At 43.9% G+C, this 24,023-nt stretch overlaps 1 protein-coding gene across 1 annotated transcript; it reads right to left on the bottom strand.

Annotated features, from left to right (window-relative positions):
• Window positions 1-6,399: 6,399 nt before the first annotated feature.
• Window positions 6,400-7,338, bottom strand: LOC142007628 (olfactory receptor 52E2-like). The gene has a single exon (XM_074984316.1). It carries the CDS (start codon window positions 7,336-7,338, stop codon window positions 6,400-6,402), a length of 939 nt encoding a protein of 312 aa, XP_074840417.1.
• Between the last annotated feature and the right edge of the window lie 16,685 nt (window positions 7,339-24,023).

The raw sequence follows: 24,023 nt of genomic DNA, 5'->3' as shown, positions 1-24,023 counted from the left end.
AATCCCTCCCAAACAGCTCCACTTTGTGCTGGTCCACTAACTCTCATATGCTTTGATAATCTTCTGCTTAACCTACAGGTCTGAGAAAGTGTATCTGGTGTCTGCAGTGTTGTGTTTTACACGTATCCTACAAAACTCATGGTAAAAATCAGTCAAGAACACACACACAAAACAGTTTCTACTCATGCCTCAGCAACAGAACACTTCAACACATCATTGATAGGGAGGCTCTATCAGTCCCAGCAGACTGCTGAGAATTGCTTTTATTATGCGTTTTATTTTATTTTATTTTATTTTATTTTAAGTAGTGTGTTGAGGCTGGCCAGGCTCCAGGCTCCTGTTTGGTCCACTTTCCCATGGCCAGGTCACTGTTGCCCTTGAGACGGGGTGTGGGGAGATGGTGGTCTGGGGGAAACCTGGGCCCCACCCACTCGTTCCGGGTTCCAACCCAGGGACCCGGTGTGGCTGCTGGTGGTGGAGGGAGGGCTCCCCTTGTTATGAGCACTGCAGCTCTTCCCTGCATCACTTCCCCAGACGACTCCTCCCCCTCATACCTCCTCCACGTAGTGGCCGTGGCAGTAGCAGCAGCCTGTTCCCGCTTCTGGCTTGGCTCCTCCTGTGTGTTCAGCCCGCTTGGCCTTACACCCAATCTCAGGGCCCCCTGGGCAGGGCTTTAGCCCTTTGCGGCTGAGCACTCCTCTCCTCATCTTGGTGCCTCTAGAAAACTCCTTGGCTGTGTCTGCTCAAGCACAAATCTTCAAAATAGCCATATTTTGAAGATTGCTAATGAGGCGCTGAATTGAATATTCAGCTCCTCATTAGCATTAGGACGCTTCTGGCCATGGTGCTTTGAAAGCGCTGCTTTTGAAAGTGCGTGGCTCGGCGCGGCTACACAGGGGTCCTTTTCAAAAGGACCCCGCCCCTTTCAAAATCCCCTTATTCCAATCAGTGAGTGGGATAAGGGGATTTTGAAAGGTGCGGGACCTTTCAAAAAGGACCCCTGTGTAGCCGCACCAAGCTGCGTACTTTCGAAAGCAGCGCTTTTGAAGCGCCGCAGCTGGAAGTGTCCTAATGCTAATGAGGCGCTGAATATTCAATTCAGTGCCTCATTAGTAATCTTCGAAATATGGCTCTTTCGAAGATTTGTGCCCCGTGTAGACATGGCCATTTTGTTTTTGCTTTGCTTTGCTGTGCTCCTCTCCTCTCCCTCTCTTTTCTCCCCCTGCCTACTGGGCAAGGGTTCTTTTCAAAGCAAACGTAAGTGGGACCAGCTGGCCCCAATTGACCCAGGGCAGCTTTCTCCCCAGCAGCTCGAGCTCTGCTTGTTTGCCTGCCCTGCTCTTCCCTCTTGTTCTTACCCACTTCCACCCTTACCTTGTCACAGTAGATTCATTTTTCCATCTGCATACCCATCCCATGTCATACAAACTACACAATTTCACTTTCACTCCAACCATCCGCTCGGCATCTAAGCACACATGGTATGTTCCAGATTATGAAAGAAGGAAAAGACCTCTAGAGTGTAAAACAGGCCTGTTGCTCTTCAGTTTATTCTGAAAGCATCAACTAAATCACAATGACTTTCCATGATCGGCAGTGGGTGGTTAGGAAGCTAGATAGATAAGAGTGTGGGTGATCTTGTGGAATTTTTTGCTCTACTCCAATTTCATGACCCTGTATGACTTAATGGTGACACATCTGGCCCAAGAATTCCTGGGATGTTGAACCTCTGTCTCCTGTTAGTGACGTAGAGCAGAGACTAGAGTGTCAACACTCTGGGGCATACCCCTCACATTGGACGATTCCCTCATTAATGATCACCACATTAATTTCAAAGTATAATTTATTAAACAGCAATTGTGTAGGAACATAAGGAAACATGGGAAAGGTTGAAGGAAATAAAGAACCCAGCTCTGTGGGCACAGAGACATCACCAGCAGCTGTCTATTGGGCGTAAAGATGACCACTGTCTGGTCTTCGCACATCCCAGGCCTCTTGCCCAGACATTGTTTGCATTGCAGTAATACTGAACGTAAGACACCAGCTCTGGAAGTGGCCACATGTCTTTGGGCTCTTTCTCCCCAGCATCTGCCCTCCCATCATGTCCCACTTCTGAGTCCAGCCTTCAAAGGCATTTGTACTGTGAAGTCTCTCTGAGTGAAGTCCTCTGTCCCTGGCCCCAACTTGCTTTCTCCAGATGCTCATCCTGCTTGGCTGCCGTGTTACTTCTAGCATGTCCTGCTTCCAGTATCATGAGTCTGGCATTGTAGCTGCCCACTGTATCTGAGCCCTGGTGCTGCACTGGCATAGATGGTCTGTGCCAACCCTTCTCCCAGTGGGGTTCTGCTCCTGCTTCAAATCTGTAGCAATATCCCCCGCGCAATTCTGGCTCCTCTGGCTCCATGCTTTTTCTCTGGCTCCCTCCCAGCTCTGCCTTCTGGGCTACTTCTCTGACTCTTGTATTTCTGTCTTCTGCTCCTCTTTGTCCAGCTCTGACTAGTCTTATTGAACTTATTCTACTGGCAACATTTAACACGCTGAAGATTCAATTACAGACCTAGTATAGCTTTGATTTTTTTTTTTTGGAAGCTATCATCCTGAGTAGGAATTGGTCACGACTGGCAAGAAAGCAATGAGATAACAATTCAAATCAAAATCATAACTCCAATAATTGTACTTAAGTCCCAGTGGAAGGTTAACAGGTGTTTCGACCAAAAATGGTGAATAAACCCCTTAAAGTTGCCCGAATAAGCCCAAAATATATGTGCTGTAGGCCGTGTCTACATGTGCACGCTACTTCGAAGTAGCGGCGCCAACTTCGAAATAGCGCCCGTCACGGCTACACGTGTTGGGCGCTATTTCGAAGTTGAAATCGACGTTAGGCGGCAAGACGTCGAAGTCGCTAACGCCATGAGGGGATGGGAATAGCGCCCTACTTTGAAGTTAAACATCGAAGTAGGGCATGTGTAGACAATCCGCATCCCGCAACATCGAAATAGCTGGGTCCGCCATGGTGGCCATCAGCTGAGGGGTTGAGAGACGCTCTCTCTCCAGCCCCTGCGGGGCTCTATGGTCACCATGTGCAGCAGCCCTTAGCCCAGGGCTTCTGGCTGCTGCTCCGGCAGCTGGGGATCCATGCTGCATGCACAGGGTCTGCAACCAGGTGTCAGCTCTGTGGATCTTGTGTTGTTTAGTGCAACTGTGTCTGGGAGGGGCCCTTTAAGGGAGCGGCTTGCTGTTGAGTCCGCCCTGTGACCCTGTCTGCAGCTGTTCCTGGCACCCTTATTTTGATGTGTGCTACTTTGGCGTGTAGACATTCCCTCGCAGCACCTATTTCGATGTGGTGCTGCCCAACGTCGACGTTGAACGTCAACGGCACCAGCCCTGGAGGACGTGTAGACGTTATTCATCGAAATAGACTATTTCGATGTAGCGTGCACGTGTAGACATAGCCGTAAAAATAAAAATAACATTTGTATGGTATATTAGTCTAATTCCTTCGAATCATTTTAATCAACGAATTAGGTTGTTACTGTTAGTTATCCTCATTATCTTTGTGAGAAGCAGAATGCTTCTGCTAGAGGTCACACATAGCAACCATCACCAGCTCACAACAGATTTTGTATAGCTGCATGTGTGCCCAAATATTATATTTTCTCTTGCAGCTTGTAATACGTTGCTCTCTTTAATCAAGTTCATCACAGAAAACAGTCTGTCAACTACATCATTGTTAAAAAAGTAATGACAGCAATGAAAGGGCAAAATCAAATTCACAAAATTCTTTGTCCCCAGTGACTTCCATATGTTTGTCTATGTTTTACTGTCCTCGTATAAAGACAAACATTAGAAAATTTTTCTTATTTTTTGTTTATATGAGAAGAGTGAAAAATTAGCAAAACTCACAACTGCTACTTCAACTATCTAAGGCCTCTGGACAAAAAATACAAAATAAGATGTGACCAAAGTAGATTCTGAGGGACATAGCACTGCCAGTGAATCATGCAGAGAACAACATCAATCTCTGTTTTACAGCTCAGAGAACAAATCTCACATTTACTTTTGAAAACGTGGGTAACAGGAACGGTGAGTGTTTATTTTGAAAGGCCTGCAGCAAGCAACTCTGAAATAGACTCTGCAATGTGCTAATTTATTGGACTTCAAGGTGATGGTGATGTTGAACACAGAAGCTATGTCTACACTAGCACAAATCTTCAAAATGGCCTTGCAAATGGCCATTTCGAAGATTACTAGTGAGGCACTGAAATACATATTCAGCACCTCATTAGCATGCCACCGGCAGCAGCTCTTCTAAATTGTCGTGTTTCGCTACCGTGTGGCTTGTCCAAATGGGAGTCCTTTTTGCAAGGACCCCACCAACTTCCAAATCCCCTTATTGCTATCTGCTAATAGGCATAAGAGGTTTTTGAAGTTCCCGGAGACCTTTTGAAAAAGATCCTTGTCTGGATGACATGCGCAGGAGCGAAAAGCGGCAATTTCAAAGAGCAGCAGCCGGAAGCATGCTAATGAGGCGCTGAACATGCAATTTAGAGCCTCATAAGTAATCTTCGAAATGGCCATTTGTATGGCCATTTTGAAGTTTTGTGCTAGTGTAGACATGGCCAGAGTTTGTTACCCAAGGTTTTCAGAACACTCAGTTGGAGCAATTTAACTATTTTACAGCAACCAGTATTAGGAAGATGATGTAAGAAATGCAATCCTGTATGATTAAGGATTAGATGCAAATAAGCATGCTGTCCTCTAACACTGATTAGATTTAATCACCCTGCTATATGATCAATATGTTTGGAACATTCCAGGTATTTATCTTCTATCTGTAACTATATTGGTTAGTTATTAACAGGTTCACTGTGGCCAGTGGCTCACCTACTGGAAGAAAGCGTATCAGGAAAAGGTAATTCAAGATGCTTTGGAAGGTCTCCTCTCAAGAACACTCGAGTGGCTAATTATTTATTGCTTCTACAACAAATATAACTCATAATAATCCCCATTAGATCATTACTTTTACTAACTCCTAAAAGCTTCTGATTTTAGAGATGTCCACATGTAATGTTTACATTGACTTCTTCCGTTCTCTCTTATTTGCTTATGTCTTTTTTCCATTGTGATTCACAGAAATTTCCAGGTAGATTTTGACATTACTTGTTTTGTATCATTAATTCATATCAGCTAAAACACAACATACTGGAGAAGATCTACTGAGATTGAAGGACAACAACTGGGGTACTCCTGGACTCAGCAAGCAGCTCTGTCCTGACAGAGGGAAGTGGAGGAGACTTGTAGATGACCTATGTTCCGCTGGAAGGACAAGGGTTTAAGTCAAGTAAGTCAAGAGCACAACATATGGTTGCCGTTGGATTGATACCATTCCAGAGAAGCACACCCAAGTTAATAAAATACCACAGCTTCAAGCTGCAATGGGAGAGTTCCAGATTGGCTATTAGGAAGAAAACTATTTCACCAGGAGAGGGAGAAGCATAGGAATGGGTTACCTGCGGAGGTGGTGAGACCTTCATCCCTGTGGGTTTTTAAATCCCAGATTGACAAAGTCCAGACTGAGATGATTTAGTTGGTGTTGGTGCTGTTTGAGCAGGGATTGGGTTTGACCTCCTGAGATCTCTTCCAGACCTATGCTTCCAGGACTCACAACTCTCACCAATATATTATATAGTAACAGAGAAGGAGCCATGCTAGTCTATACACTATCAAAACAAAAAGCAGTCAAGTGCGGGTCTGTCTCACGGAAGCTCACCTAATAAACTATTTTGCTAGTTTTTAAAGTGCTACTTGACTGCTTTTTGTTTCCATATGTTCCAGTGGAATGTCTGCAATTCTTTAACAATTTTCCCGTACTAGCACTTTTTTCAAAATAAAATGTTTAGTTTATATTCCAAGCTTCCTGAAGCTTTGGCTGAACAAAAATCAGGAAAATAGTTTGCAGGATCACCATACATATAAAAGAAGTTCAGCATTTAAAATACTTTCTTTGTGTGTGGCTGTGTGAAAGCACAACTTCAATTTCATGAATGTATCAAGATCTTTGTTCACCAGGGCTCTAATAGAGAGCTTTAGAAAACTGGTTCCCTGAATATCACTGAAATGCCCAGGGAATGGTGGGGAGGGCTCATGGGTGACACTGAAAGAAATCAACTAATGGTGAGAGAAAGGGAACTTAGCAATGGAGTAAGGATTGTTTATGGTAGGAGTGATAAGGCATTAAGTCAGAGGAACTTCTAGGACTGTGGACTTCTATGATGATGATGATGAGATCAGCCAAATATCAACAAAACACCTTTGATAAATAAACAGATATCCTCTGCCCTTCCTTCCTTCCTTCCTTCCTTCCTTCCTTCCAGATTTACAGTGAGTGGCCAAAGGCGATCACCTTCTGCAAGTGTGTTTGCCGACTTTCTCACAAAGCTCTTTGCTTCTGACCCCATAAATGATAGGGTTAAGCATTGGAGGGATGATGAAATAGACATTGGCCAAGATGATGTGAGCATGTGGAGAAATGCCCTCACCAAACCGGTGTGTCAGGCTGGAGAAGAGGCAGGAACTATAAGACAACAGCATCACACAGAGGTGGGATGTGCAGGTGTTGAGAGCTTTCTGTTGGGCTTTCTTGGAGGATATCCGGTGGACAGCCATTAAGATCAGAGTGTAAGACAGAACAATGAACATCACATCAAACCCAATGACTACCAACACTACCACCAAGCCATATATCTTGTTAACTGTGATGTCCCCACATGACATTTTTGCCACAGCCATGTGCTCACAGTATGTGTGAGGGATCATGTGATTGGCACAGAATGACAGTCTGCAAATGAGCAGCGGCATGGGCAGAATGTATAGAATACTTCTTATGAAACCTATGAGCCCTAGCTTGGCTGTTCGTCCATTAGTGAGGATGGTGCTGTATCTCAGAGGATTACATATGGCAACATAGCGATCAAAGGCCATTGTTGCAAGGACAGCAGAATGCATAGCTGAAAACATGTGAAGAAAGAACATCTGGGTGAGGCATGCAGCCAGGGTAATAGCTTTCAAACTGAACCAAAATATGCACAGGGCCTTTGGGACAATGGATGTAGCCTTACCAATGTCTGTGAGCGCGAGCATGCAGAGCAGCAGGTACATTGGCTTGTGCATTTTCTGCTCTGTGACAACAACAAACAGAATCATGAGATTTCCTAACAAGCTGATCATGTAGCACATAGCAAAAGGGATGGAAATCCAGGCGTAGTCAGGTTCCAGGCCAGGGATACCCAAGAGGAGAAACGTTGATGACTCAGAAGGGGTGACGTTGAAAGCTGCCATGAGGCAGTGTGGTCAACGTGTCATTCAGGTTCAGAAATGCTCTATATACCTGAGAAGTGGGAAAAGAAGTGGGAGGTAAGTTATATACTTGATTACAAATAATATTGTAAATATTCTAGAAAGGGATGTCACCAGTTTAGTGCCAAAATTTGCAGAGAATATTTTGGTCACTGTGAAATCCAGAGAACTCCTCAGAGGGAGATAACCTAGCCAGCTGAATGGGCAGCATGATAAACTTCAATGTAAATAACTTCAACATGTATGTCCATTGGTAGGAAAAACTCAGATTTCCCAGACACCTCAACAAGGATTTAATTTAACTATGTGAACTTCAGACAAGCACCTAGAGTGTTCAATTTTTAGTGAGAACAATGTAATACATGAATCATAGGTCTATCAGATTGTAATGGCAATCCTATATTGTAAAGGAACCAAGTTCCCCCATGGAAGCAGACTTTGTCCTGTTGAACTATGACTTTGTACTCAACAAAATGGACATGCGAGTCAAAAGGATATTTTTGTTTGGGGCATAGGATAGTACCTCTATTTCCTTGGTTTCTTTTGGGGACACATTTTCTTTCAAATCCTCATGTTGGCCTCAGGCATCATCTACACTGACAAGTGAACAATAATTTTGTTTCCATTCTCAAATTCTTGACACTCATCGAAGGCAATGAATATTTTGCCATAGGATGCAGTAATGTAAGCAGCAGATTGTCAGGAAGACTGCTCTCTTGCTAAGAAAGCAAATGCTGGTCACAGGCAATGGAAGCTTTTTGTTGTCAAAGGTGCCCACATTGGTGAAACAGCCTGAGTTTAGTGACATGACAATACAGCAATGTCGCTAAAAAACGCTGTTCATGTTGCCACACTGCTGCAGTGGGTTTGCTTATGGAAGGATGGATTGTTTGAATGGGCAATGCTGTCAGGGACAAACTGCGACAGTATTCGCCACGTACACTGCAGTCTGAGAGAGCGACCTTCAGCGGCAGTTCTTATTTCCCATCTTTGGCCTGCACATAAGGCAGATGTCCAGGCCCCATTTTCCCAGTTTCAAGACTATGTACCACTGACATTTCTATATACACAGGCTACTGTTGGGACCTCTTCCGGAGAGCTTCACAACATAAGCTAGCAGCCAGAAACATGCTTTTTCATACTGCCTTTTGATACTGATCATCCTCTCAGATGATGGGTACAGAGAGATCAGACTGTCTCCCTCTCTGAACACTTTGCCGTCATAAACCTTCTGAATATTTAATCTTTTATGTTTAAAATTTCAGCAACTCTCCTGGCAGTTCTTTGACACTCCTGTTCTTTTGGCTCCAGGGTGACTTCAGATAAGGTCACTGAAGGCTTGTGCTCAGTGGAAATCTGGGCATTTATTTAACTCCCTTTAATATTGAATTAGGGTAAACTCCTTCCTTTGATCTCAAGGGAACCAGATTCACCCTAATTCTTCAACATTTACTCTCACCTGTGGATATCATGGCTTGAGGTCTTTCTATAAAGAACACTTTTCTGTTACAATATTTCCGAGTACTGACCAAGTCTGAAGGCAACCCCCAGTTAATGTGGCACTCTGAGACTGGCCATGAATTATGGGCATTTCAAAACCAAGGGTTTACTCTCAGTGAGGCCAGTGTCAAGACAGAGTTACCCATTGGCAGTAGAATATGACAGAAGGTTCTGGCCAGTGTATGACCCATGATGGTTGTAAACCTCTTATAAAACTGATCCTCAACAATAGAAGTTTGGGTTACATTTCTAAGCAGGGCAGTGAATTTTCTGATTTCTAAAAATTGAATGAATCAGAGAAAGAAACCCACACTCCACTCAAAAAAGGAAGCTACTGGTACAGATATAAAGACAAAGGTAGAGACAACTGATCTTGAAATTAAATGTTTGTCTAAATTGTTCCCAGTACATTATCAAATACATTACATATAATTATTTGTAAACACATTATCAAATGTACCAGTTCGCTCCTTTGGAGTTCCTGACAATATTAAACATTTCAATTTTCTCTTCTGATTAATTATGGTCCAGATGTTTCTTGAGTGGACTTTGAAGTCCTTGTTCCTTGCTCATCCATAACTTTCATGCAGAAATAGCCAACTCACCGAAATACTGTTCCATAAAGGGTAGAAAGTCCTTACTACGACAGAGAGGCAGAGACCTAAGAATCAGTGTATGAAGCTCACATCTGTCACTCGGTGTTTCGGGCAGTGAGCTTTATGATTGCCCTGAAGAATCCCTGTAGACTGTCAGGTTGGCCAGGACTCTCACACAATTCTCAGGATTCAGTGAGCTGAGGGAAGAGTTGAAAATGCACCCTGGAGTACTGGACCATGACACTCTGTCCCCAGAGTGAAGAACTGATTGGATAGTACCAGGGCATTAGGTTGCCACGGCAAACTGAGTCCTGTTTTCTGTGTCTCCTAGCCATTAAAGAAGCCTTTTTTTTTCAACTCTAAGGGTAAGGTACTATCATCTGCACTATGTGTGGGATTGGTGCCAAAGGAAACAGAATCAAAAACAACTTTTTAATTGAGCGTAGGTTGCAATATCTAGTCCACTAGCCTCTGAAATTATGTGACACCCCGTTCAGGCCAAATGATATGACACTGAATTGATGCAAGCTGAAGCATATGGAAATGGCCTTCTTTTCACAGGAGCGGAGCATCAGTGATGTTTGCCTGCGTCTCGGTGTGAATTCTAAAGTGCATATGTAGCTGGTAGCTCACAATTCTTTGAATAATACTCTCGGCATAGAGGGTGTATCAAATTTCAATACGGAGTTGATTGTTCAGAAATGGATGTAGAAACAAATGTGCTGTCTTGCGTCACAACTAGAACCATGGAACTTGTCCACTAACCATTCCCAGGCCATAAAACCAGGTGCTCATCTCAGAGGGAATCCTTCATTTCATAAGGCAGTTGGCCTGATGTGTCCACTGAGATGACTACAGTTTTGTGCTATTTTAGCTGTGCCCTGCCAGGTGTGTACTCAGTCTTAAAGAAGTCAACAACTGCTACATCTCAGCTTTTGCTCTGGACACAGTCCCCTCACCTGGCTTGCCGTAGAGTTGCCTGTGGGTCTTATTTATGTAAGTGACTGTTACAGCAGACTGATTAAAGGCAGGTGGTCAAAAGTAAGCCAAAAACACAAAGCCAAGAATACTAGTTGCATTGGACATGAATTACAAATTTCTCACCCTGGCTGTTGAGACACCAATCCACCAGTTTCCACATAGGGTCTAGAATACATTTGGTCTGATACTAGCACTTTTCCCTCTTAAGAAATATATTCAGGAGTTCTTGGGTGTTTTCAGTAATCCTCTTGAGTGGGTGGGTGAGCCTACAGGATGACGTCACATTAGCTGATATTACTTTCCTATATGGCGGGAATCCTTTCTTCCAAAACTAAGTTTGCCACCCAATTAGTGGAAAAATAGAGGGATATGAAATAGAGCTGAGTATCATGTGGTCTGGTCTGGTGGCCACACACATTCGATGCTGATTCCTATCTCCATAGCCAGTCTGGAGCATTCTCAGGAATTCTCACTGGTAGGGGGACTAAGTTGTCTTAAAGTTCTTTAATTTCCCCAATGACCCATTATCCTGAATGGGTCTTTCACAACCAGCTGTCTAAATTATCAGAATTCTTCCAAGTAGGCATCACTGCAGTGTAACTACATTTAGAATAGTGATAAATATTGGATATTCATAACTTCAGATGCCAAAAATGATATGTGTAAACAAAGAGGATAATTTTATCCATGTAACTTTATCAGACTCCTGACAGAATAGATCCTGTAGAAAATGCATCATATATGTCATTACTGTATTATAATCCTACATGATCATCAACAGCTGGGGGCTCAGCCCCCATTGGTGTCTGATGCCTCCCTCACTATTTCCTTCTCTCTTCCCTCTCCAGTGCGGCCTGGCTTTGTTTCTGTAGATTAGCTCCACACCAATATAATATATCATCAACCCATTCTTTGTGGGGTCTGCCTCTCCTATTCAAACCTCCCATTATGCCGAATACCAGGGTCTTAATTTTTTTCATAGTTCATTCTGCAGATATGCCCAAATAGCTGTAATTTCCATTGTATAACCTTCTGCAGTAGGTCCTCTTTCAGTGGTATCTTGCTATATAATTCCTTGTTGGTGATCTTCTGCATCCATCCTATTCTCAGGATCACATCAGTATCTCTCCAACTTCTTTCAAAGCAGCTCAAACAATCCAGTCACCCTCAGTGTTCAGATGTTCCACATTCCAATTGATAGTATATGACTTAGTTGTAATTTTCTTTTGGGAGCCAAATTATTGGCCCAACTACGATCACTTGTTTGGTGCCGTGGAACTTGTTAATCTGGGCAATGTCCGAGCTGGCATTTTTTTTTATCAATTAGGTGTAGTTGCATCCGATTTCATTCATTTTGTTGTTTTACGATCAGCATATTGTCACTCATTTGACCAACCCTCCTCTTTTATCCTGTCTTAGGAATGGCATGAAACCCTTAGGCTTCATGTCAGAGTTATAATCCTGACCCACCCAGAACAAGATGGCACCTCTGAAATCCAAATCTGGTGAAGTCATTGCTGACAAAGCCAAACAGACGGAGCGCTGGGTTGAGCGCTACTCTGAGCTGTACTCAAGCGAGAACATTGTGGTTGACGCAGCCCTCGATGCCGTTGAGCTCCTACCAGTAATGGACGAACTGGATCAAGAACCGACTGTGGATGAACTGAAGAGAGCCATCGACAGCATTGCAGCAGGAAAGGCCCCTGGTCGGGATGGTATACCACCAGCGGTAATCAAATGTGCCGCGGGCACACTCCTGGAACCCCTACATGAGCTACTGTGCCTGTGCTGGAAAGAGGGAGAGGTTCCTCAGGATATGTGCGACGCTAACATTGTAACGTTGTATAAGAACAAAGGAGACAGAAGCGACTGCAACAACTACTGTGAAATCTCCCTCCTAAGCGTCTCTGGTAAACTGTTCGCTTGTGTCATCCTTGGCAGACTCCAGAAGATTGCTGAGAGGGTGTACCCAGAATCTCAGTGCGGATTCTGCACAGAGAGGTCTACCGTTGACATGGTCTTCTCTCTAAGGCAGCTACAGGAGAAGTGCAGGGAGCAGAGAAAGCCACTCTACAGAGCCTTCATCAACTTGACCAAGGCCTTTGACTTGGTCAGCAGGGATGGTCTGGTCAAACTGCTCCACAAGATAGGCTGTCCTCCACGGTTACTCAAGATGATCCAGTCGTTCCACAAAGACATGAGAGGAACCATCCATTATGACAGCGCGTTATCAGATGCTTTCAGAATCAGGAGCGGCGTCAAAAAAGGATGTGTGCTTGCTCCGACATTGTTTGGGATCTTCTTCGCACTCCTCTTGAAGCATGCCTTTAGATCTTCAACAGAGGGCATCTTGCTGCACACAAGATCTGATGGGAAACTGTTTAACCTTGGAAGGCTGAAAGCTAAGTCTAAGGTGCGAGAAGTCCTCATCAGAGACATGCTGTTTGCAGACGATGCTGCTGTAGTGTCTCACACAGAAGACCAGCTTCAAAAACCGCTGGATCAGTTCTCCAAAGCGTGCAAGGATTTTGGGCTTACCATCAGCCTAAAGAAGACAAATGTACTCGGTCAGGATATTTCTGAATCCCCATCAATCAGTATTGACAACTATACGTTAGAGGTTGTCCACGAGTTTGTTTACCTCAGGTCCACCATCACTGACACCCTGTCATTGGACACTGACCTAAATAGGAGGATCGTAAAAGTGGCCACAACTCTGTCCAGACTCAGCAAGAGAGTGTGGAATAACAACAAGCTGGACACGCACACCAAAATGCAAGTCTACAGAGCCTGCATCCTCACCACCCTCCTTTATGGCAGTGAGACTTGGACCCTGTATGCCCACCAGGAAAAGAGGCTGAACGTCTTCCACTTGCGCTGCCTCAGGCGCATCCTTGGAATATCATGGAAGGACAGAGTGACCAACACCGCCGTCTTCGAGCAAGCTGGAATCCCAACCACGCACACTCTCCTCAGGCAGCGTCGACTCCGCTGGCTTGGCCACGTCCAAAGGATGAATGATGAAAGGATTCCAAAAGACATGCTGTATGGTGAGCTAGCCTCTGGCAAAAGACCTCCCGGACGCCCCCAGTTGCGTTACAGAGATATCTTCAAGAAAGACCTCAGAGAGGTAGACATCAATCTGGACAACTGGGAAGAACTAGCAGATGACCGCAGCAGATGGAGTCAGTGGTTACACAAGGGCCTTCAGAAGGGCGAGTTGAAGATCAGACAGCTAGCAGAAGAGAAGAGAGCACACGGAAAGCACAATAAGGACTTGCCAGACACCCACTACATCTGGAAGAGGTGCAGCAAGGACTGTCACTCTCGTGTGGGTCTTTATAGTCACAATAGATGCTGTAAATGAAGTCCTCAATTGAAACTTGAAAGGACGCGATCCATAGTCTATGCAGACTGAAGGATGCCTACTATGCAGAATATGGTGGTCAACTCCAGCCTGGAGGAGCCTGTCATCAGACACCCTGGGGGGAGTAACACCTGGGAGAAGGAGCAGGACGAGGTCATCAAGGGGGACTAGGAGGTGGGGTGTAGTGGGAAAAGCTGAGGACCATCTTTCCAGTGGATTCCCTTTGAGCACAAGCCTCGGATAGCTTCTAGTAGCAGCCAGGCAAAGCAGCTGCTTACCTCCTGCCCTGCCTGAACTGCTCCTGGGTGGCAGAGTACATGCTATATTTCAAAATAACCATTTGCTCCAGGTTTGTAGGATGTTATGCCCCAACCAATAGGAATTGTGTAAGAGTGCGTGTTTGAATTAACAGGGTTGCACTTTGAGACCTAAAAATTGGGTAAAGGACTGTTTATCCCTTAAGCATGTGAAGGATAAAGAAATCACCCCACCCTTGTAAGTTCCTTCACATTGACCATCACTTGTTCTCTTCCAGCACCACCCATCAGCCTCCACCCTTCCTACACTCTTTCACTAAGCACTTTCACGTCTCCTAGACCACCAGAAGATATTACAGCTTTCTCATGTAAGGCCTTTTCTTTCCATGAGACGCTGTCTACCTGACAGGGTTATTTCTAAATAACTCACATTATTGTGAAATAACTTGGCAAGCATCTAAATGACCCCCACACTATGTTGTTTTTTTTTAAAAAAAGTGAGCCAGTTGTTTCAATTCTGGTAAAGATCAAAGTTTAAAGTGTATTGCTTATTTTGAAAATTGATATCTTGAAAAAAAGTTCCATTTAGAGAGGGACAAAGGGTTATTCTGAAATAAATAGCAACCAGCACGTCCCCAGCATAGACAACTGGCTACTCTGATCCAGATGTGTGAGACTCTGTGGTGTCCCCCTGGGCCAGGGACCAACCGCCAACCAGCCATTGAGCCATTGATCACTACCCATGGGCCTGACTGTCTAGTCATCTTTCTATCCATCTTACAATCTATGTATCCAATGCATATTTCTTTAACTTATGGACAAACATATTATGGAGGTCTGTATCAAAAGTTTTGCTAAAGTCAAGTTTTATCACCTCAGTTGACTTCCTCATGTCCACAGAGACAGTTACCTCATCATAGGAGCTAATCAGATTGCTCAGGATTGACTTGCCCTTAGTGAATCCATGTTTACAACTCTTGATCACTTTCTTGTGTTCCAAGTGCTCCAAAATGGATTCCTTAATGATCCCTGCCATGATTTTTCTGGGGACTGAGATGAGGCTGACTGGTCTACAATTCCCTAAATTTTCCTTTCCTTTTTCAACACTGGACACTACATTTGCCTTTTTCCAATCATCTGAGACATCTTCCGATTTCCAAGATTTTTCAAAAATAACAGCCAAGGGCTCTGCACTGACATCTGCCAATTCCCTCAGTGCACTTGGATTCAATAAATTCAGACCCATGCATTTGTGTGTGCCCAGCATTTCTAAATAGCTCTTCACCTGTTCTTCATCCACTGACAGCTGCCCACCTCCTTCTATTACTGCACTGCCTAGTGCCATAGTCTGGGAGCTGACCTTGTCCGTGAAGACTGAAGCAAACCTCCCTCATCCAGTAATGGCCCCACACCTTCTCTGATCACCCTCGTATTGTTAACATGCCTGTAGTAATCCTTTTTGTTCCCCTTTACGTTCCTTGCTAGCTGCAGTTACAGTTGTGCCTTTGCTTTCCTTATTACTCCCTGGCATTCTCCAGCCATATATTTATACTCCTCCTTATTCATCTGTCTAAGTTTCCACTTCTGATACGCATTCTTTTTGAGTTTAAGCCCACCAAGGATTTCCCTGCTAAGTCAAGCTGGTTGCTTACCATATTTGCTTTTCTTACTGCACAGCCAGATGGTTTGTTTCTGTGTCTTCCATAAAACCTCTTTAAAATACTTCCAGTTATCCTGAACCCCTTCATATTAGTTTACCAGGGATCCTGCCCATCAGCTGTCTCAGGGAGCTGAAGTCTACTCTTCTGAAATCAAGGGTCTTTATTTTTCTGTTCACATTTCTTACTCTGGCAGAATCCTGAAATCTACAATCTCATGGTTGATGCAGCCCAGTTTGACACCCACTTCTATTTTTCCTACAAGTTTAAAAAATGGAGATACAGATCTCAAAGAGGTGGAAGGGGCCTCAGGAGGACATCGAGTTCAGCCCCCTGTCCTGTTGGCAGGACCAAACACCATCCTTGTTTTAAAAAAAACCAAAAAACAAAAAACAAAAAAAAGCCTATTTGTTCTAGATGCCTAAACGGCCCCCTCAAGGATTGGGCTCACAACCCTAGCTTTAGTAGGTTAATGCTCAAGCCACTGAACTATCCCTCTGCCTTTCCCTGTTTGTGAGCCGCAGGCCAAGCTGTGCAGCTGCACCCTGGCCAGTTCCTTCAGCACTTATTCCAGGTTTCTCCAATAGCTTCCCAGATTGTTTGTGTGCTGCAGTGTTGGTCTTCCAACAAATGTCTGGGTGATTAAATTCTCCCATGAGAACCAGGGCCTGTGAAGTGGAACCTTCTCTTAGTTGTCTGAAAAGATCCTCATCTACCTGATCTGGTGGTCTATAACAGACACCAACCACAACATCACCTCTGTTGCTTCTGTGTTTTAGCTTAACTCAAAGATTATCAACCGTTTTTTCTCCTTCATTATACTGGAGCTCTGAGCAATCATACTACTCTCTAACATACATCACAACTCCTCCTCCTTTTCTCCCCACCTGTCCTTTCTGAACAGTTTGTACCCTTCTGTGACAGTGCTGAAGTTATGCAAATCATCCCACCAAGTCTCCATCATTCCAATCACTTCATGCTTCTTTTTCTGTGCCAGGGCCTTAATTTTTCCTGTTTGTTTCCCATGCTTCTTGCATTTATGTAAAAACATCTTAGATAACTGGATGGCCTACTCTCTGCTTCTGAACCAGGTGTCCTCCTTTACTATTTCTTCCTCATTCCCCACTTACCTCAGGGTGAGTGTCAGCATCCCCTGACGAACGTGGTTTAAAGCCGTCCTCACTAAGTTTGCAATCCTGCCTGCAATGTTGGTCTTTCCTCTCTTTCTTAGGTAGACCCTGGCTCTTCCTAGCAATACTTGTTGCTGAAACTGAATCTCATGGTTGAAGAAACCAAAGGCCCTGTCTGACACCACCTGTTCAACCACGCATTTCCTCCCATGATTTGATGATCTCTACCTGGACCCCTTCCTTCAACAAGAAGGATAGATGAGAACACCACTTACGCTCCATAATCCTATATCTTCTTTCCCAGAGTTACATAATCCACAGTGATCTGTACAAGGTCATTCTTTGCTGTGTCATTAGTTTCTACATGGAGAATCCTCAGGTCTGATGAGTTTTGGGAATCTCTCTGTCGCATCCTGGTTTCTAGCTCCTTGTAAGCAGCAAACTGCCAGGGATTCCAGGTCTGTGTGGCAGATGGATGAGCCTATTCCTCTTAGGAGGGAGTCCCTGACCACCACCACCTGTCTCCTCCTCTTTGGGGTGGTGGTCATAGCATTCCTATCCCTAGGACTATGCATTCCAGTCTTCCCAGTCAGTGGGGTTTTCTTCTGTTCTTTCCTTGAGACATCACCATCAGAGTATTCTCCACCATATCACCCATGAAGAGAGCCTAAAAGTAGTTGCTTACCTCCACAAGAACCCAGAGCTCTCAGCTACCACCCATAGGTCTGGAATCCTGGAGGCTGTGGTAGACAGCACTGAGCTCTTAGCCTTGCTAGCAACAAGTGCTGGGCCCTATCCTCTCTGAAGCAACATTTGAGCTCTCATCCTCCCAATCAGGCTTTAATCCTTTCCATCTCAGACCCTCAGATTTGCACAGAAAGGGCTCATCAAGAAAACCCGCTTCATCAATGAATGGGAGACAGGCACAATGGTGCCTCCCACCACCCCAGTAAACGTAAATGAGATTGATCTGATGAAGTGGGTCTGTCCCAAGAAAGCTCATCTCCAAATGAATCACTTTGTTAGTCTTTAAAGTGCTACGTTTCTGCTAATTCCTCATTAAGGCACTCTGGGTGAATTATTATTGGTAGGTCCAAATTGCCTGTCACCAGAACATGGGCCCACATCAACACCTGCAGGGTCACCATGAGTGTACGGCACCAGGGAATTCATACCCTGTGAAATCCTGTCAAACCCAGACAGGAAAAATTTCTTTTAGTGTCAGTGGACCAGGCGAGATTTGGACAATCTGGTTTTAAAGTTGATCCACATTCTGTCCCTTGTGTCACCTGTAAGATTCCTGCAAGGCTGCCATCACCTGTATGGTGCTCCTGGGAGCAGAGCCCACCAAACACAGTCTGGAATGCAAAATGAATCTTTCCGAACAACTAAGACCTCCAGGCCCCTGAGTGACCCTCCCCCGCTATCTTCAGCTCAACATGTGCTGACACAATGCCAATTTGTGGCCTTACCTGTGCCTTAGCCAATTTGTTTTTTGTCTAAAAAACTCACTAGTGGATCCATAACCTAAGTGTGCCTGTGTGAGATGAATGGCTACATAAGGCTGGTTTTTTCACAGATGTTTTGAGAGTACTCATCTTCTGTGCCAGGGTACCAAATCCACCATGTAGCTTAAAGAAATCCTGGGATCCCTCAGAAACAGAGCTCCACTTTGTGCTGGTTCACAAATTTGCTTATGCTTTCATAATCTCCTGCTTAAATTGCAGGCCTGAGAAAATGTTGTGTCTTGTGTCTGCGGAGTGTTTTGTGTCACACACATCTTACAAAGCTCATGGTAAAAACCAGTCAAGAACACACATAGAAACACTTTCTACCCATTCCTCATCAACAGAATGTTTCAATACATCTTTGATAGGGAGGTTCTATCAGTCCCAACAGACTGCTGAGAATTGCTCTCAAGAAGTGCTTTTTTTTGTTTTACTTTTGATTTTTTAAGTAGATTCATTTTTCCATCTGCCTGTCCATCCCATGTGATGTAAACTAGACAATTTCACTTTCACTGCAGCACTTGAAACAGAGACTAGAGTCTCCCCACTCTGGGGTACTTCCCTCACACTGGACACTTCCCCTGCCAATGATCAACACATTAATTTCAAAGTATAATTTATTAAACAGCAGTTGTGTAGGAACATAAGGAAACATGGGAAAGGTTGAAGGAAATAAGGAACCCAGCTCTGTGGACACAGGGACATCACCAACAGCTTTCTGTGGGGTGCAAGGAGGATCACAGTCTGTTCTTAGCACATCCCAGGCCTCTTGCCCAGACATTGTCTGCACTGCAGTGATACTGAACATAAGACACCAGCTCTGGAAGTGTCCACACATCCTCGGACACTTTCTCCCCAGCATCTGCCCTCCCATCATGTCCCATTTCTGAGTCCAGCCTTCAAAGCCATTTGTATTGTGAAGTCTCTCTGAGTGTAGTCCTCTGTCCCTGGCCCCAACTTGCTTTCTCCAGATGCTCATCCTGCTTGCCTGCCATGTTACTTGTAGCATGGCCTGCTTCCACTATCATGAGTCTGGCACTGTAGCTGCCCACTGTATCTACACCCTGATGCCCCACTGGCACAGCTGGTCTGTGCCAACCCTTCTTTCAGCGAGGGTCTGCTCCTGCTTCAGATTCACAGCAATACCCCTGCCCATCTCTGGCTCCTCTGGCTCCATACTTTTTCTCTGGCTCCCTCCCAGCTTTGCCTTCTGGGCTACTTCTCTGACCCTTGTGTTTCTGTCTTCTGCTCCTCTTTGTCCAGCTCTGATTATTCTTATTCAAACTATTCTACTAACATTGTTTAATTAGCATTTCAACATATAAACCATTTAACACACTAAGCATTTAGTTACAGACCTAGCATATATATATAATTTTATTCATGCCAGTCCCAAGCCTGGATGAAGGAGGAGGGTTGGTCAGATATGTGCCAAATGTGCTGACCATCAAACAACAATAAGAATGAAATCTGATGCCAGTACAACTAAAAATTAAAAGATGCCAGCTCAGACGTCTCCCGGATAAACAAGGTCCATGATACCAATCGAGCGATCGGGGTTGGGTCGATAAGTTGGCTACTGAAAGAAAACTACTCCTAATGCATATGCTATCCATTGGAACAGGGAACATCTGAACACTGTGGGCAACTGGAAAATTAGAGCTGCTTTGGAAGGAGATGGAGAGATACTGATGTGATATACTTACACTGGCAGAGATGTGTTGGACAGGATTAGGAGAGATATGTGGTTGCGAAATCATCTGGTCAGGAAACAAAACAAAGCATGAAGCAGGAGTTGTATTCCTTCTTAGCAAAACAGCTAGAAGAGCATTATTAGGACACAAACTGGTGAGTGCAAGAATGATGGTCACGCGATTCAAAGCAAAACCGTTCAACATCTCAGTCAATCAGGTGTATGCACCCACATCAGACAGTATGGAGGAAGAGATTGAGCTATTCTACAAAGACTTGACAAAGACGGTGGAGGAGATATCAAAGAAAGATGTGTTGATCATCGGAGGAGATTGGAATGTGAAGGTTGGAACAGATAGTGAAGTTTGGGAGAGAGTCATGGGAAGGTATGGATATGGAGAAAGAAGCAAATGAGGTGAGAAACTGTTAGAGTTTGCTACAGAGCATAAGATGGTGATTTGCAACACAACATTCCAACAAAAGGACTGTAGGAAGTGGACGTGGTGATCGAATGATGGGAAATCCAAGAACATGATAGATATGATTATAATAAGAAGAAGATGGATAACATCAGTACAGCAGTGCTGAACATTCCAAGGAGTGGATATGGACTCAGACCACAGTCTAGTGATCGCAAACATCAAGAAGAAACTCAAAAGAAAATGTAAGACACAGTTTAAGAAAGAAGAGATGTGGCTGTGCTATGTGAGGAAGAGACAGGGAATGCATATGGAACAGTGCTCGAAGAAAAGATTAAGAATATCTCCACAGAGAAAGAACTAGAAAAGAGAGTCCCAGAGATAGCCATCACTATAAAAGAGGCAATTGAGCAGACTGTTCCAGAAGAAGAAAATATCAGTAAGAAGTGGATTACCCAGAAGACACAGAAGTTGGTTCAAGAGAAAAGAGCGTTGAAGATCAGAGGAAATGTTTCTGAGATGGCAGAACAGCAATATAGGATGAAATGAAATGAGGTAAGGAAGGCAGCCAGAAAGGATAAGGAGAAATGGTTAGAGGAGCAATGTGAAGATATCGAGAGGTATTATGGCAACTGAAAGACCAGGGAGGTGTATAAGGCAATTAGGAATATTAATAGGAAAGGGCAACTGAAGCAGATGGTGATCAAAGATGAGGACGAAGAAGTGCTCATGAACAGGGTGGAAGATTGTGCAGTGATGGATGAGATATTTCATGGATCTATAAAAAGCACAGTCGGACCTGAGTGTCTCAGAGAGACTGATTGAAGAATTGAAAGAAATATCCCCTGAGCATCAAGAGCAAGACCAATATTTCAAAGGAGGAAGTAGAAAAAGCAGAGAAATGACTAAAGAGCAACAAAAGCCCTGGAAATGATAAGATCACGGGAGAGATGATCAAATACGGCGGAGAAAGCATGATTCAGGAAATACACCGACTGTGTAATATAGCATGGAAAGAAGGGAAGGCGCCTAAGGAATGGACAAGGTCTGTGTGAGTGACAATACCCAAAAAAGGAAGTACATTGGAGTGCAAGAACTACAGAATGATTACCCTAACGAGTCATCTAGGTAAGGTGCTGATAATTATACTGACTGAGAGATTAAGATCTCAGATAAAAGAACATATAGCAGATGAGCAAGTAGGGTTCAGAAAAGATTGAAGTACCATACAGCAGATATTGGCACTAAGAGAGATAGCGGGGAAAGCTCGATGAAAGAACAAAAACACTTGCTTTGTTGATTTTCAAAAGACATTTGACAGTATAGATCAGAATGTGACTTGGGCAGTGTTGGAGTCATACAGAGTAGATAGCAGACTGAAACAGTTGTTGAAAGATATCAATGCTAATGCGGAGGCAGCAGTGAGAACATGCAGGGAGTTGGGAAGTTGGTTTAAAACATGTAGAGGTACAAGACAAGGAGATCCAGTATCACCAAGTATCTTCATCCCACATCTGGAGAGAGTGATGGAGAAAATCAAGGAAGAGGTAGAAGGGATATCTGTGCACGGGAAAAGAATTAACAACTTGAGGTTTGCAGATGATATAGTTATCATTGAGGAAGATGAGGAGAAGCTAGCAAAAAAGGTTCGGGTGTTAAAGGAAGCAGAGAAGCGGTATGAACTGATTATGAACATCGATAAAACAAAAACAATGGTATTTGGAGGTAAGAAAATAGGAAGGAAGATCAGTGTGGATGGTATTGAACTAGAAAATGTAGAGAAATTTACATATCTAGGAAGCAACATAACATGTGATCTAGACTGTTAGGAAATAGAGACTAAAATAGTGAAAGCAAGATCGAGTTTGAAGACGATGGATAAGATCTGCAAAAGCAAAGCAATTAGCTTAAGAACGAAGCTGGACGTCTTGAAAACGTGTATTCAGCAGCATGTTGTACGGATGTGAGACATGAGTGATAATGAAAGATTGGAAAAGAGGAATATTGGTGGTCGAAAGGAGTTGTAATAGAAAGATTCTGAGAATAGGAAGGATGCAGAAGGTCACCAATGAGGAATTGTATAGGAAGATACAGCCGAAAGAGAACCTGCTGCAGAAGGTTATAAAACAGAATCTACAATTATTTGGACATATTTGCAGAATGAATGACGAATGAAAAATCAAGACCCTAGTATTTGGCATAATGGATGGTTCGAATAGGAGAGGCAGACACCACAGAGAATGGATATATGGTGTAGGTAGACTGGTGCGGAGCTAGTCTGCAGAAACTAAGTCACTCTACACTGGATAGGGAAAGATGGAAGGAAATAGTGAGAGAGGCATCTGACACCAATGGGCACTGAGCCCGCGGTTATTGATGATGTTGATGATAATAATCCCCGTTAGATCATTACATTTAGTAACTTCCTAAAGCCTTCTATTTCAGAGATGTCCACATGGAATGTTTGCAGTCTAAAAGCTGACTTTCCAATTCTCCATAAACTATGTGATGTTTTGTATCATTAATTCATGTCAGCTAAACCACAACATACCAGGGAAGATCTACTGAGATTGAAGGACAAAAAATGGGGTACTCCTGGAGTCAGCTAGCAGCTTTGTCGCAATGGAGTGAAGTGGAGGAGACTTATAGATGACCTATGCTCCACTGGGAGGACAAGGGTTGAAGTCAAGTAAGTCAAGAGCACGACATATGGTTGCAGCTGGATTGATCCCATTCTGGAGAAACACAACCAAGTTGACAAAACACCATGGCTTCAAGTTGCAGTAGGAGAGTTCCAGGTTAGTTATCAGGAAAAACTATTTCACCTGGAGAGTGGAGAAGCATACGAATGGGTTTCCTGCAAGGGTGGTGTGATCTTCATCCCCAAAGGTTTTTAAGTTCCAGTTTGACACAGTCCTGACTTAGATGATTGAGTTGGGATTGGTGCTAGTTGAACAGGGATTGAGCTTGACCTGCTGAGATCTCTTCCAAACCTATGATTCCAGGACTCACAACTCTCACCAATATATTCTATTCAGCACTTTTCCTGTATTAGCACTTATATTCCAGGCTTTCTGAAGCTTCAGGAAGAGGCTGTACCTCTTCAGTAGAGGTTGTGCCTCTACTGAAAATAGGAAAATTTTTCTCAGGATCACCGTATATATAAAAGAAGTTCAGCATTTGAAATACTTTCTTTGTATTTGGCTGTGTGCAAGCACAACTTCAATTTCATGAATTTATCAAGAACTTTGCTCGCCAGGGCTCTAGAGGAATGCTGCAGGAAACTGGTGCTCTGGATGTCACTGAATGCCTAGGGTATGGTGGGGAGAGCTCATAAGTGACTCCAAAAGAGATCAACTAATGGTGAGAGAGAGGGAACTTAGCAATGGAGAAAGGAATGTTTACTGTAGGAGTGATAAAGCATTAGGTGAGAACTTCTGGGACTTTGGACTTCTATAATGACAAGATCAGCCAAATATTAACAAAACACCTGTGATAAACAAACAGATATCCTCTGCCCTTCTTTCCAAACAAATTTAAAGTGAGTGGCCAAAGGCGA

The sequence above is a fragment of the Carettochelys insculpta genome, chromosome 1 (genome assembly GCF_033958435.1).
Source record: "Carettochelys insculpta isolate YL-2023 chromosome 1, ASM3395843v1, whole genome shotgun sequence".
Classification (NCBI taxonomy): Eukaryota; Metazoa; Chordata; order Testudines; family Carettochelyidae; genus Carettochelys; species Carettochelys insculpta.
The sequence above is the reverse complement of the archived record's forward strand: the minus strand, read 5'-3'. Positions and strand labels throughout refer to the sequence as shown.